Source organism: Lithobates pipiens, unplaced genomic scaffold (genome assembly GCF_037356315.1).
Source record: "Lithobates pipiens isolate NorthernLeopardFrog02 unplaced genomic scaffold, aLitPip1_a1.2 Scaffold_22, whole genome shotgun sequence".
NCBI lineage: Eukaryota > Metazoa > Chordata > Amphibia > Anura > Ranidae > Lithobates > Lithobates pipiens.
In genome coordinates, this window is record NW_027507784.1 from 148,073,946 (window position 1) to 148,089,383 (window position 15,438).

The 15,438-nt window shown below is 42.5% G+C and overlaps 1 protein-coding gene across 3 annotated transcripts in view; it reads right to left on the reverse strand.

Moving 5' to 3' along the window:
• The window catches only part of VPS8 (VPS8 subunit of CORVET complex), a 350,033-nt gene that overhangs the window by 261,581 nt on the left and 73,014 nt on the right, over positions 1–15,438 (reverse strand). For all 3 annotated transcript variants that reach the window (XM_077448451.1, XM_077448450.1, XM_077448449.1), the window contains exons 18-20: positions 14,267–14,357; positions 14,012–14,058; positions 486–575 (exon numbers count right to left, since the gene is read on the reverse strand). In XM_077448451.1, the coding sequence (XP_077304577.1) occupies positions 486–575; positions 14,012–14,058; positions 14,267–14,357 (228 nt within the window). The remainder of the gene's footprint in view (positions 1–485; positions 576–14,011; positions 14,059–14,266; positions 14,358–15,438) is intronic.

A 15,438-nucleotide genomic window follows, 5' to 3' on the forward strand; every position in this document is an offset into this window, starting at 1 on the left:
TTTTTCATCTTTATTTAACTAATAAATACTGCAGCAAAGGTTAAAATACTCTGTGCTGCAAAAACCTAGATAGTCAGTTTCTGACACACACATTGCAGCAGTCAAACTCTCCCAAGGTCCAACAACCCCCCTTCCTCACCTCCTGACAGTGGGTGGGGTGGTAGGACAGCTGGGGAGCTGGGCTGTAGCTTTGTGTAAGAGATGCAGTCCAACGTTCTAGACTGCTGCAGAACTTAGTTAATTTGTTTAAAAAAAAGGGGGGGGGGTAAAAGATCAGATATATTATATGCAGCCTGGATGAATTACAGTAATAAAAAAAATCATGCAGATTCAATTTGGCTTTAATTATTTTTCATTATATCCGCAGCTGGATTTTTACATCTGCCTGATGTTAAGCTTAAAAAGTCCAGTTTTACAAAGAAGTTTAAACCATTTTTTTTTCTGCTCTCAGAGTGAGAATTCCCTTAATCACCCAGCTTCCGTACCTGGAAATGCTGTTCCATGACCTGGATTTTGCCTTGCTCCGGACATTTCCTCAATGCTTTGTCAGTATACTGCAGCAAGATTTCAACTATCTGAAATAAGAGAGAAAGCCAAAATTGAAGGTGTTTTTTGACAAAACTGCACCATAGGTCACCATCCTTAACTAGAAACATGAACATGTACAAAATCATTCAGATTTGTGCAAAAATTGACAAGAACCTCAAAAGAGTAATGACTATACGTAACAAAGCATCAGGCGCCAGTTCAGTGAAGCACTCATTTACTGTACATAATATAAATATTAAAGTGATTGTAAAGTTTAGGTTTTTTTTTCCTATAAAAAATAAAAACATGTTATACTTACCTGCTCTGTTCCAATGGATTTGCAGAGAGCAGCCCAGATGCTCTTCTTCTCGGGTGCCTTTTCTGTGCTCCCGGCTCCTCCCTCCCATTCAGTGCCCCCACAGCAAGCAGCTATGGTGGCACTCAAGCCGAGTCACAGCTCCCTGTGTCCATTCAAATACGGAGCCTTGACCCGCCCCCACTCTCCCCTATTTGGTTAGCTGACTTGGATTGACAGCAGCCAATGGCGCTGCAGGCTGTGCCACCCGAAGAGGGAGGGGGGTTGGGGGGGCTGCTGCACACAAAAGTATTTTTAGAAACCTTAGGCTTTTACAACCACTTTAACACCAGGACTTTTCACTGCAGTTTACTGCTTGTTCAGGTCTAAGGGATTTGGTAATGCATGTTTTACTTAACCAATCCTCTGCTCCCACGGGCTCCTCCATGCTGCTAGACCGGTCCCCATAGCCTCTTCTCCCATGCACTCCAGTGGTCTAAGGCCCTCTAATGTCAACTAAATGCAAGGGCCATAGCTCTGCACTAGACATGAAGACAGTCCATCACTGGAGCATGAGAAGATTTGCCTTCCAGGGAAGTGGAGGATAAGGTAAAACTGCTTTTACCATAACCTAGACAGAAACAAGTAGTTAACCGTTGCAGTGCAGATGCAGCCCCACTGCAAGGGAGAAGTTCCAGTTTTACTGGAGTTAGGTCCTTTAAAAAGGCTAAAGCCTATCAAAGGAAATAAGAATCTGCTATCAACAATAAAGTGCAGGCACCTCAAGGTGTCTGTATTTACATACAGTCCCTGTCACAAAGTTTGAGAACCCAGGGTGTTCTAGTTGGGTATAGCTCCAGCACTTTCTGTCAATGTAAAAGCTTACTCATCCAAACCCGTCTCATGCACATACCCATTGGCCAATCAGTAGCCCATCATACTGACGAGCCACTAGGAATGTGTAGAAGGTGGGAGGAAGGAGGCAAATATTGACACTACAGGCTGCTGTACTTACATAGTTATATAGTTGGTTAGGCTGAATAAAGACATAAGTCCATCCAGTTCAACCTGAGAGTGTATGTGTGCGTTTATGTCACTACTTTTCAATATCCCTGTACACTGTTTGCTAAGAAACACATCTAAAGCTTTTTGATTTTATATACATTCCCTTGCTGATATCACCAACTGTGGAAGTGAGTTGCACATTATTAGTGCTTTAACGGCAAACAAACTCCTTACACAGTTTAAGCTTGAACCGTTTCTTGTCCAACTTCATGGTCTGGATGTATCTTCCTTAGAGACCTTGGGTAAGTTTTCTCCCAATGCTAGAGTAACCATTTAAAGATTTGCATATTGTGATCATATCGCCTCTTATGTGTTTCTTCTGCAGGGAGAATAAGTTTAATGTTTGTACTAGTTCCTCATAACTGAGGTCCTCCAACCACCTTTTTAGTTTTGTTGCCCTTCTATAGACACTCTTCAGCCTTCCTGATAATTGGTGACCAGAACTGGATGGCATACTCAAGATGTGACTGAATTTTTGTGAGATAATCAACTTAGCTCACAGATAAAGCCTTATAAAACGTTTTAGGTAACTACCCCACATACAAAGCTATTCCCGTTTGGATGGTAATAAATTGTATAAGCTTTTGAAAAAAAAAAATCATATCCACTAATAAAGACAAATTGAAACCAATAATCATGATGATAAAGTTAGTTAATTGGGTCTGTGCACAATAATGAAATTGCCATTTCCCATAGGCTTTAAAAGAGCACTAATGTGCATTGGAAAATAGAATTGTTTAGACTCTTAAGGAAGAACATCCAGCTCTGCCACAAACACGTAGCCTTTAGTAAACAATCAATTCTAGTGCTATTTTTCAGATTTTCATCTCTGGCGCTTAGTGCCATTTTACTGATTTTTGTTGCAATTCCTTTACGCATGCCTTCATATATAATTTACTGCTCAATACATATTTATTCTTTCTAACATCTCAGCTTGCTACACAAATTTTTGCTCATGTATTCAGTTATTGGTACCAAGCACAATCTGTCAAAGAGCAATCCCAGGTAATAAGAGACAATCCACGAGTAAACTATTCATGCTCGTTCTGATTGAAAAAGCCCATGGCGTGCAAAACACACCCAAAAAACGTCCACCCGGTGCATAAAAAAAGTGCACACACATAAAGAGTGACACACTAAAAAGTGCAGACTGGTGTCTGATGTCCTCCCGAAAAAGGACCATACCCTGATCCCCCGGGGCGTTAGGCTCCTAACCGGGACTGAGGTACCAGACTGATCAGTGGCCATCCAGCCGAAGCCGGACGGCCTCCTTTCCCCGGGAGGTCTGCCGAAACAGAACCTCCTAGGTACTTGGTACTATGGGGCTTCCCTGAAGGTAGGCCCCCCAATAGAGAACGGACCAAGCCAGAAGGCCTATGTCCACCCTCCCACAAGACTTTCAGGATAGGTCCGAGGACCGACACCCTACTCATCAAACGTGCAGTGACAAACGTGACAAACACACACAAATAAAATAAATAAAAAGTGAGGAAGGGATAGTGAAGAGGAGAGTGAAAAAGGTGGCCATTGTGCAATATAATGACCAGGCCCTTCGGCCAGGAATCAAAAATTCCTCTGGTCCTAGCCAAAAGGCCGGGCCCTAGAGGCAGGTGTAAAAAAGCGTGTTAATGGTGACGTGACCTAGGTGCCAGATATCAAAGTGCGTAGCACAGTGAGTATAAGGCACCCCTGGACTGCCACTCCAGGTGAACATCACCATGGGCTTTTCAACAGAAAGCATCCCTGACCCCCCAACCCAGACCACGACAGCCCCCACCCCAACCAGAAAGGCATGGAGATCCAGAAGCTTGGTGAGACCCTTTGCCATCAGGTCACAGCCTCACTCCCATCACTCCTACCTAATTACATTCGGGAAGTACAGGCCGCCCCCCTGCTGGAACAGGATAACGAATGTTCCCTCCCGAAAAACTGACTGGAGCTAAAGCTGCCACAATCCAAGCCAGAAGGCCAGGGTCCCCTCCCCTGGCGCCGACCAGTGGTTCTCCATCCCCATCAGAAGGCTTCCCTTTCGACTAGGAACCGCTCTGGGTCACCTTTACACCAGCAGGCTTTGCAACCGCCACCCCTGCTTCACCTCGCCGTAGAACAGGGACGGAAGCAAGCGCCACCTACTGGTAACTGATAAGAACAGATACTACACTATTCATGCTCGTTGGCAAACCTGCAACTGTGCTAAAGCAAATAATCCAATATACAAAATTTCCTAATTTGTGTTCTCAGTTTTAAACTGCAGCCACAGCTCACAGTGCACACAGTGGGGTTTTCTTTCTAAAGCCTGTGTTGTGTAACTTCCTTTCACTCTGCTTCTTTTATCTGTATTCAGATGCAAAATTACAAAACAGACTTGACTTTGATTGCGAGAAATGCCTTAGTATCAACAGTTTATCACACTTTCTCTATATTAGACTCATCAAGAAGTATGTAATGGGTGTTTTTGAGACTAGTGTACCTGCATTATAAATAGTATGCAAAACAGAGTCCCAGACTACCCAACAAAATGGTGTGAGATAGACTGTTAACTTGAGAGAAAAACTGACTGTTGTGCAGAGGATAGCTGCCAAAGCACACTTATTCCTCCCACCCCCACCATTGTGCTCAAGTAGTGCACCATCTCCAGATGGATACTTTCCTCAAAATCATGCCTATGGCCTCTGGTTTGTTTACAGCCTGCAGGCTGCTTTTAAGTGTATTGATTAAGCGTGTACAATGGCTTCTCATAGGGTTCAATAGGACCACCTTCTAAGGATGGAGATGGCCCCAGAGATTGATATCCAATGGTTTTCTTGCAAACTTCAACCCCACATCTAGTGCTTATTATGGATTCAGATCAACCAGAGTTTGATGTTATAAATTGTTTTCTTTTATAGATCTATATATTTTACAGCCACACATTTGATAACAAAATAAAAACTGTTTCTTTCACCAAGGGATGATTTTAACCTGATGAATATGTGGGGGGTTACAAAGATGAGATGGCCCATTTTTGAATCAACAGGGATGTCTTCTACTCACAGAACTGCACCAAACATTTGTTTGACCACAAAATGCACTTTAAAACTTTCTCACAACCAGATTAGCTATTTACCAGAGCTGACCTACTAATGCAGACTCTAATCTTGATAAAGCAGACCTCAAACAATGCTTAAACCTAAACTAGTAGCAAAATATAACTCAATAGCATGTTTGTTACTTATGGTCCTTAAACTCATACCCACGTGGAAATATTACAATAAGGACCTTCATTTGACATAGCTGAGAAGGTCTGAAGTAGGAACAAAAAAGGTCTGCTAATGCCGCGTACACACGATCGGACTTTCCGCCAGACTTGATCCAGCAGACCAGAGTCCTTCGGACCATTCGATCATGTGTGGGCTCCAGCGGACTTTTTCTTCCCCAAAGTCTGGCGGACCTAGAAATAAAACATGTTTTAAATCTTCCCGCCGAAGATGGACCCAGTTCCTGACGGCAAGTCCGCTCGTCTGTATGCTGGTCTGATGGACCAACTACAACGCAACGGCAACTACAGCACCTGCTCGCGAGAATGTTTCCAGCGTGATCCTATCGCGCTGGTTCTCGGCTACAGGGTACTGTACACCAAGTATGGATTTTAAGGGTAACCCCCTATGCCGAAAAAATGGCGTGGGGTCCCCCCCAAAATCCATACCAGACCCTTATCCGAGCACGCAGCCAGCCGGTCAGGAAAGGGGGTGGGGCAAGCGAGCGCCCCCCCCCCCTGGACCGTACCAGGCCGCATGCCCTCAACATGGGGGGTGGATGCTTTGGGGAAGGGGGCGCCCTGTGGCCCCCCACCCCAAAGCACCTTGTCCCCATGTTGATGAGGACAAGGGCCTCTTCCCGACAACCCTGGCCGTTGGTTGTCGGGTTCTACGGTCGGGGGGCTTATTGGAATCTGGGAGCCCCCTTTAATAAGGGGACCCCCAGATCCCAGCCCCCACCCTATGTGAATGAGTATGGGGTACATGGTACCCCTAATCATTCACCTGGGGGAAAAAAGTGTCAATAAAAAAAACACACTACACAGGTTTTTAAAGTAGCGTATTAGGCAGCTCCGGGGGTCTTCTTCCGACTTCTCCGTGCTTTCTGTTTCTTCTCGCCGGGCTCCTCTGCTATCTTCTGCTCTTTTGCTAGCTGTGGCCCGGCTTTCTCCTTTGTCGTCGTCTTCTTCTGTTCTTCCGATGTTGACACAACGCTCTTTCCCGCTGTAATGCTGTGGACACAGTGCGCGGCGACTTATATAGGCATAAGGGGTGGGGTCGCCGGGTGATGTCACCCGGTGACCCCGCCCCTTCTGACGTCACAGTCCCAGCACGCCCCTTATGCCTATATAAGTCACCGCGCACCGTGTCCATGGCATTACAGCGTGAGAGAGCGTCATGTCAACATCAGAAGAACAGAAGAAGGAAGAAGAAGATGGCGACGAAGGAGAAAGCCCGGCCACCGCTAGCAAAAGAGCGGCAAAAGAGCAGAAGTTAGTGGAGGAGCCTGGCGAGAAGAACCGCAAAGCATGGAGAAGTCAGAAGAAGATCCCCAAAGTTGGAAGAAGACCCCTGGCGCTGCCTAATAAACTACTTTAAAAACCTGTGTAGTGTGTTTTTTTATTGACACTTTTTCCCCCAGGTGAATGGGTAGGGGTACGATGTACCCCATACTCATTCACATAGGGTGGGGGGCCGGTATCTGGGGGCCCCCTTATTAAAGGGGGCTCCCGGATTCCGATAAGCCCTTGCCCAGGGTTGTCGGGAAGAGGCCCTTGTCCTCATCAACATGGGGACAAGGTGCTTTGGGGTGGGGCTGCTCGTCCTCACCCCCTTTCCTGACCGGCCAGGCTGCGTGCTCGGATAAGGGTCTGGTATGGATTTTGGGGGGACCCCCACACCGTTTTTTCGGCGTAGGGGGTTACCCGTTCGCAAGGTGTCAATTGACTTCCTTCTCTAGTCCCGTCGTACCTGGAGTCACATTCAAAATCAGCAGACTTTAGTCCATGTGTGGGCCAGTCCGTTCATTTGGAAAGTCCGTTGGACCTCTGCCAAAAGTCCGTTGGGAAATCCGGTGGACCAAGTCTGCCGGAAAGTCTGATCATGTGTACGCGGCATTACAAGAATAGAAAGTTTAGTTCTGGAGCTATTCTTGGTCAGTCATGAATAAGTAATAATAGATGTGGGCACAGGCACAGTATGGCCTCAGCAGAACAGACATAAACAAAAAATATGTAAGTATTTAATTTAAGATATCAGATAATCTGCAGATTAAAAACCTCTTCCCCCTGGACAACTCTATACCAAGTTTCAATCAGAGAGAGGCAGACTGAAGGCAAGTAGTTTACCTTTGCTCTTTCTATAGAAAACCAATAATTCTCTGTGAATTCCATGTGGCGGGTGCATTCTTGAAATATATGTTTAGTGGGGGGGTGTGGCCAGTATCAGAGGAATATGGCTGCAATTTTGTTCAGCTCCTGGACGGCTTCTCAGACCAGACCAGACTCACGGCAGTGGCTCTAAAGACCCATACACACGATCAGAAATTCTGCCAGCAAAATCAGATGTAAGCTTTTGGTCAGAAATTCCGACTGTGTGTATGCTCCATTGGACTTTTGCTGGCAGAATTCCAGACAGAAAAAGCTTGAGAGCAGGGTCTCTATTTTTCGTTCGGAAGAAGTTCCGATCGGAAATCCGATCGTCTGTACAAATTCCCACGTGCAAAATTCCTACGCATGCTCGGAAACAATTTGATGCATGCACGGAAGCATTGAATTTAATTTTCTCGGCTCGTTGTAGTGTTGTACATCCCCGCGTTGTTGACGGTCGAAAGTTCAGAGAACTTTTGTGTGACCGTGTGTATGCAAGCCAAGCTTGAGCGGAAAATCTGCTCATGTGTACGGGGCATAAGTGGAATCAGCATCCACATCGGTTCCCTCCAGGTGGCCAGCACACCTGGCGAGCAGAGATGAGAAAGTCGTGGGACGGTCCCTGCAAGCTGACGGTTATTTTTGCTCTCTCAGTCCTGCACACCCTGCCAAGCAGCAGGGTTCCTATTGAGACACTGGAATTCCTAAATCAGCACACAGCAGTCCACAGAAGTCTAGGCTGGCACAAGCAGGCTCCCTCCTGGAACAAGGTGAGCAGTCTTGATTCCTCCTCCTTGGAGGACACCAGGGAGCTGATGGATCCCATAGAGCAGTACCCCAATACTGGCCAACCTATTATAAACACAACATTGAAAGACATGTTGGTATAACTGAGAAGCACTCTACACAGAGACATGATTTCTTTTATGGCTCAAGTTAAATCTGATGTGTCTGAAATAGGAGACAGACTCAGAATTGGTCATGTTGATACAAAATAGGGGAATATTCAGCAGCCCATAATGAGCTTGTGGACACACATAATGATGCAGATGATGAAATCCATAAACTAAAATTGAAAATTGCTGATATAGAAGACAGATCACATAGAAACAATATTAATCTAGGTGGAGTGGCTCAGACAGTGCCCCAAGGATCTCGGGCACCAAAATGTATTACTATGTTACCACTAGATGTTCCTGCAAATGGGATAAAGGTTGGCAGGGCTCACAGACTTCCTAAGCCTCCTGCCTTTCAGAATACTGTGGGATGTCATAGTCAAATTCATTTCTACCATGTTAAGGAACAGCTGATACAATTATTTAGAAAGACTAACCACTTCCTGATCCTTACACTCATTTCACTGTCTATGGTGACCTGTCTCAGTTCACCATTTTAGCCTATCACCAAAACCCTCAGAAACTATAGCGTGATCTATAAATGGGGTTACTCTACAAAATTGGTTGTCACCAAGGAGGTGAAGTCTTTCAACATTTACACATTGGCAGACAGACTTCATCTTGTGAAAAAATGGGGTTACTACCACCAGGTGAGCAGGCCTCTTCCCCCACCTCATCTCTCAGGGCAAGATCTCCAAACTGGGAACCTTCCACCGGCTGATGATGGCTATGACTAAACACAGAGTTCAACTTTGCATGATTCCTTTTTGCCGTACTGGTCAGAGTTGACCTCTTGTGGGACCAGCTAACTCTGATTATACATATAGTGAAATGCTACTCGGAGTAGTCACTCTCCTTTTTTTATATGTTTATTTAGTTTAAAGTATATTGACTGTTTATGTTCAGTTTTTATCTTCTTCTTCAAGGAGTTCCATTGCCAGAAGATATTCTACACGTGGCCAGTGTGCTGGATCTCTTCTTTAGTTTTGCTTGGGACTTGGCACTGTGATACAACCAAACCATTTGAGGTAACCATCTTGATACTTTATATTATTCATGTGATACCGCAAAGATTCTCACTACCTCCCCCTATTTGGTTACCATGGCTTTGAAATGTATGACTCTTAATGCCCATGGGCTCAGTAGTAGTAAGATGCGAGCCCTCTTGGAAATTGCTATAAAGCTACATAGAGATACTTTGCGAGTAAGAATCAAATTTTCAAGACTCGAATCCTTCAAAGTCCTCCCATATATAATTTCCACATATCTATTTTGCCAATACTGACACAAAGAAGAAAGGAGTATTTAATGGCAGATGCATTGTTTTGATCAGTGATTTAAACTTACCTACACCACAGTTAACCTGTATGCGCCCAATGAGGGGCAGATTCAATTCTTATGGAACCTGCTCAAACGTGACCGATAGTTAAAGACCTGTTGATTCTTTTTGAGGACTTTACTGCTATAACAGATAAACATCTGGATACTTCCTCCGCTCACTCTTCATTTCGGCAAACATTGCAATCTCTGTTGCATCAAGAAGCCTTATATGACCCCTGGCATTGTCTTAACCCCTCTTTATAGATCCACACCAATCTTATTCTAGGATAGACTTGATCCTCATGGATCTTTAACTTCTTAAACAAGTGTCACAAGAGGAAATACATGCCATCACGTGGTCGGATCACGCTCCAGTCACCCTTCAAATTAAAAACGTATCCGTGACACAACCGAGGCTCAAGCCAATCACAGCGCCGAAGCCTGCGAACCCAGAAGTAGTTCTGGGGAAAATGTCAGCTGTCTCAACTTAGAGCTTCATTCTAAAGTAAGTATTTCATAATGTGCTAGCATGCTAAGCCCCGGGGGCACACACGAGCGGCTTGTTCTGAAGCACGTCATATGACATACACTAACAATGAAAACCCTCGCCTGGCCATCATTCTGCTATAGGCCGGGCCAGAAGTGGTTAATTGAGCCCCTTGCTACGACCATTAGCAATAGCCCTCTAATATCAGGGATAACCGTTAATGATACCTCCCACAAGATTGGACTTTTTGCGGATGACGTAATCCTCACCATAACACAAATAGCTCTTTCCCTGAGAGCTGTCCAGACTATACTAGACAGTTTTAGTGCTGTGTCATACTATAACATAAATGTGAGCAAATCTTCGGTGCTCCTTATTGGGATTGATAGCCTGTCTTTACAAACTCTCTAGTTGGAATTTTTGTACATATGGGATAACCTGAGTGTTACTTGGGTATTCAATTAACATCTTCTATCTCTAGGTTATACTCTGCAAATCGGGTTAGGCCGAAAAGTGTCTACTGATTTTATCTGTGTTTGTACATTGTGGCTTTTCAATAAAATTAATGTTTTTTTAAGAGCCATATTGGGTGTGCGGATCATCTTTCTTGCATTATTCTACTCAGCTAATGACTGAGGATCGACCACCTGCGAGCTCTGTCATTAATATGTTGTATGGGTATATATGTAAGGGCTCCTGCGCTATATGTAAAAATAATTAATTTAAAAGGCACAATTCTATTCTGATAGGTGCAGCAAACACTTTATGAGTTGGCTCTCATTAATGTGGAAATGGAAAAGGGAGGGTGTGTTGAGCTTCTTAAATTAAAATAGACTGTCAAAGAATAGAAATCAATCTATATCTCAGTAGTATCAAAGAAAAAACAAAGAGGTGCAATCGTGCTTAATCGAACAATCAGAAACTGCATCAAAAGTGCATCTGTGCGTAGCATAAAATATAATCTACGGATAATTCAAAGTGCATCTGTGCATAGCATAAAATCTAATCTACGGATAATTCAAGTGTCAACGACAGTGATACTGTGATAAGAAATAAAAATAAAGTGCATATAATAAAAATTATTATAAATGAGGTGCATATAGCAAGTAAAAAATAGCAGCAGCAACAAAAAAATAAAAAAAAATATAGCAGCAGCAGCAGCAATTGGGTCTAATCAAAGTAACCCATACATAGTCCAATCGTGGATGTTAGAGTGCATTAACACAATCAAATAATAAGGTGCAATTTTGTGCCAAGCCAACTCTCGTCCGTTCAAGTGATTTTTCGTGTAAGTGCTGATCACACTAGGTAAATACCTTACTGCTGTAAGGTATACAGCAAAGAAATAGCCTTTTGCAAGGAACACTTGAAGCCAGGAGATGAATGAAGGAGGAAACTTCTAACGTCACCATAAATCATCCAATTTCCTCCGTGAATACTATCAACGTATGCACTCAAGGGATAGACAGATGAAATCCACCATAGTGTAGTATGTAAAAAATACCAAATTTATTAAGCAAATAATAATCTACTCACAATAGTGAATAAAGGCAGAGCGCACAGCAAACAGCAGACCAACGAGCGTGTCGCTCGGGTGTAAGTGTCACTTCCGGTTTCCTACGCGTTACGTCATACAATGACTTCAACTAGGGTGATCCCAGTTGACTAGGGTGATCCCAGTTGAAGTCATTGTATGAGGTAACGCGTAGGAAACCGGAAGTGACGCTTACACCCGAGCGACACGCTCGTTGGTCTGCTGTTTGCTGTGCGCTCTGCCTTTATCCACTATTGTGAGTAGATTATTATTTGCTTAATAAAGTTGATATTTTTTACATACTACACAATTATCCGTAGATTAGATTAGATCCGTAGATTAGATTTTATGCTATGCACAGATGCACTTTGAATTATCCGTAGATTATATTTTATGCTATGCACAGATGCACTTTTGATGCAGTTTCTGATTGTTCGATTAAGCACGATTGCACCTCTTTGTTTTTCCTTTGATACTACTGAGATATAGATTGATTTCTATTCTTTGACAGTCTATTTTAATTTAGGAAGCGCAACACACCCTCCCTTTTCCATGTTGTATGGGTAGTAGCACCGATCTTTCCATTTGCATTTTATACTCAAATTACCCACTGAAAACTGTTCAGGATGACGTCTTAGATTTCCTGACTAGGCCACACTGCGGCTTTAAAAATGTTAGCGTTGCTCTTTCCATGCAATTCTTTAACCGAATTACTATCTGTACCAAGCAATTTATATAGGATTGTTTCAGATTCTCTGCAGGCATAAACATGGGGGGGGGGCATGGGACTTCCTGTCATACAGGATTATTGTAAGGCAGTCTTACTTATTCAACTCCAAATATGGTTGGTACAGACAAACCATGGGTTCTCCTGAAGCGCTACTTACTCCACAACAGAGAACTTCCATCCTAGCTAATAGCATCAGCAACCTATCACAAACAATGTATAACCTTTCATCCCACCATCCAAGCATCCTTGACGGTCTGGGAATCCACTCTGTGGAATAATAACCTGAAATCCCCTAGAGTAGATGTTACCCTACTTCTCTGGGCCTATGAATATCTAATTCCATCCCTTTCAGTGTCCCATTGGATCATTGCAGGATATAGTACTATACTATAGTACTAGTTTAAGTTATCCTCTCTCCAGTCCCCTCTTTCTCCTCAATATGGGATGTCTATAAGACTTCCCCAATCAACAAAGTGGGGGTGGGGGGGTCATTTGATTTGACTAATTCCTTCAGGACATCGCCTGTATTGTCAAGACCCCACCCATTTTAAAGTAGGAAATAGCCCTATAGAACTATAGTACTACATATTCTATTTGCAGCTAGGCTAACATTAACCAAAAAAATGGAAACAAACCTCAGCTCCAAATATATCCAATCTTTGAAGTAGTTTAAAGAGTTAAATTGCAATGCTCTTTTACGAGCAGGCGTATTACTTTAATTATAAGAAACTATAAAACTTTAATTTGTACTGGGATCCATTGATACAACTCTATTGAACCTGTTAATTGTGAATGATTGTGTCTTCAAGTGAACCTCTTAGGTGGTGGTATAACCAATTATAGCTACTAGGCCAGCGATGTATACTTTTCTGGCGAGATATTCTGGTTATTTTTGTTTTCAGTTAGATTTTTCTATTTTGGTTTTCTTATATGATTTCATTTTATTGTTATAATTTACATGAAGCTTAAGCATTCCACAACCATCTGTGGTCAACGAAACTACACAGTGTAAGTTTATGCCAAGAAAGGTGTGCCAGTAGGCCAAATTCTAAGCCTTACTGTGAAATTTTTTAATGCAGTGTTTGTACATGCATCTTTTTTATGTCATGTGTCAAAACTTTAATAAAAATAATTGGAATTGAAATATAGGTTTAGTTATTAGATAAATACACCTAATATAGTTTCCCTTTAAAAAAGGTACCAAGACAAGCGGAACCCACTAGGAATTGATGACTGGGAATTTCAGATATTTCTATTTCCCTGAGACACATAAGACACTGTTTTAGCTCTTAAAAAGAGGGGACACCCTTGAAACGCATCAACTCATTTTTGACTTTCATCATTCCACTCCGGTTCCACTGGCCAGCGGATCCCTTGAGAATGAGAAATTGGACGGACTTTATTAATTTTGTGCTTGATTTTATCATTGTGTTTGTGAGTATAATATTTTTATAATAAACACATTTAATGTTTACAAGGGTAATCTGCAAGGCTGGTGTGCAGCACAGCAGATGCAGTGGTGTGGTTAGCGGAGAGTTCCCCCACTTCTCCAGTTAACCCACAGCAAACTTTCGAGCACAGGAGCATTTGTTTGTTGCACATAAGACACTGTACTGTGGTTTAATTCTGCAGCATCTACTAAAATGAGATGTATATGCTTTGGGTGAACAGTCCATTTAAAGATATTTGTTTATTGTCTCTAACTAATAAAAAAATATAGTCTCCTGTGCAGCCTGCTTCCTGTTGCAGAACCACAAGACCAAATCTCACCGTATCAGCCACAATACTCTTCCTTTTCTTGGGGTCCCCAGAAAGACCTGCAGAGAGAGTGGTAATGACAAACTGATAATCTTATATGCACTGCAGTCTATACTTTCAAATCATAACCAGAAATCACAAAAGTTAGAACAAAAAAAAAAAAATTGTTCTCAAATATTACATGACGTGCAATACATGCATCCATTTTCCTTCTCTTTACTTTTGAGAAAATAAAACACCTGCTATAATCAGATTTATCTAACTTACCCACAACAGCTTTTGCCTTGCCTTCGTGAAATGACCATGCAAGAGCCAAGGCTTCATTGTAGCAGTCTTGTTTCAGCAAATGATCAACTCTCTGTAATAAGAATAAAAACATTAGTTTGGTATGCTGCATTACAAGGCAATATACGTGTAGATGTTCATGAGATTGAGATGCCTACTCAAAGTACATGTGAAGTATACAAAGCCACAGCCAAAAATAGTTTACTAGAAAATATTGAGGTACAACAATGCTGGATTATTCACAGTATTCGCACAAATGGTCAAATCTGAAATATTGTGGTGAAGGAAAATACTGCGAGGGGACAGCTCTTGGCTGGTGGTATGTTTTGCAGTCAGAGCTGCTCTTTTATTTTGTAAACTGTCTGGGGAACTGTTTTATTAAAAAATGTTCAGGGGTCAGGCATTAAAGAAAAGCTGTGCCGGAGGAGCTGACTAGAGTGGCTATTTTGTGTGCTCTTTTTCAGGCCCACAAAACACTTTTAATATTTTGGAAGTACTCTCAGTTAAACAATGGGTGACTCATATGGGCAATACTCTTATTTTTGAAAGATATGTGCATCAACATACATTAGAAGTTGGTAAATTGGTAAATTTGAAAAGCTTTGGGCCCCCTGGCTCGATACTCCGGGTTTAGGCCCTGTGGAATTGGTGAAAATTAGGCTGCTGCAATGTATTTCTCATACTGCTAGGACTTGATTACATGCACAATGTTGTTTAGACTTTTACCGATATAATATATGTCCTGTGTGCCTTTCATGAGTAGACTGTGTAATACTGCAAATTAATCTTTGACTGGCTGTGGATGACCAATTTTGTTTGTATCGATACCAGAATGTCCTTTTTGGGTTCAATAAATCCTTTTGATAAAAAAGAAAAAAAGAAAAACTATCATAAAAAGCATGGAGTCTGCCACTGCAGACTTCCTTTTAAAAAGGCCAGGTGCCTGGCTATCATGGAAAAAGTTGCAGATATAGACTTCTGACTTTCCTGATCTTCATACTTCCTCTGAATTGGTGGCTTGGAAAGTAATAAATCCAGGAGGTTTAGCATAACAGACATGCGTAAGCAGCATTTCCAGAAAGATGTCCACAACAGATGCCTCAATACATTCTTCATAAAAGGTTTACTTAACGCTTCAATTAAAAGCAAGTGGC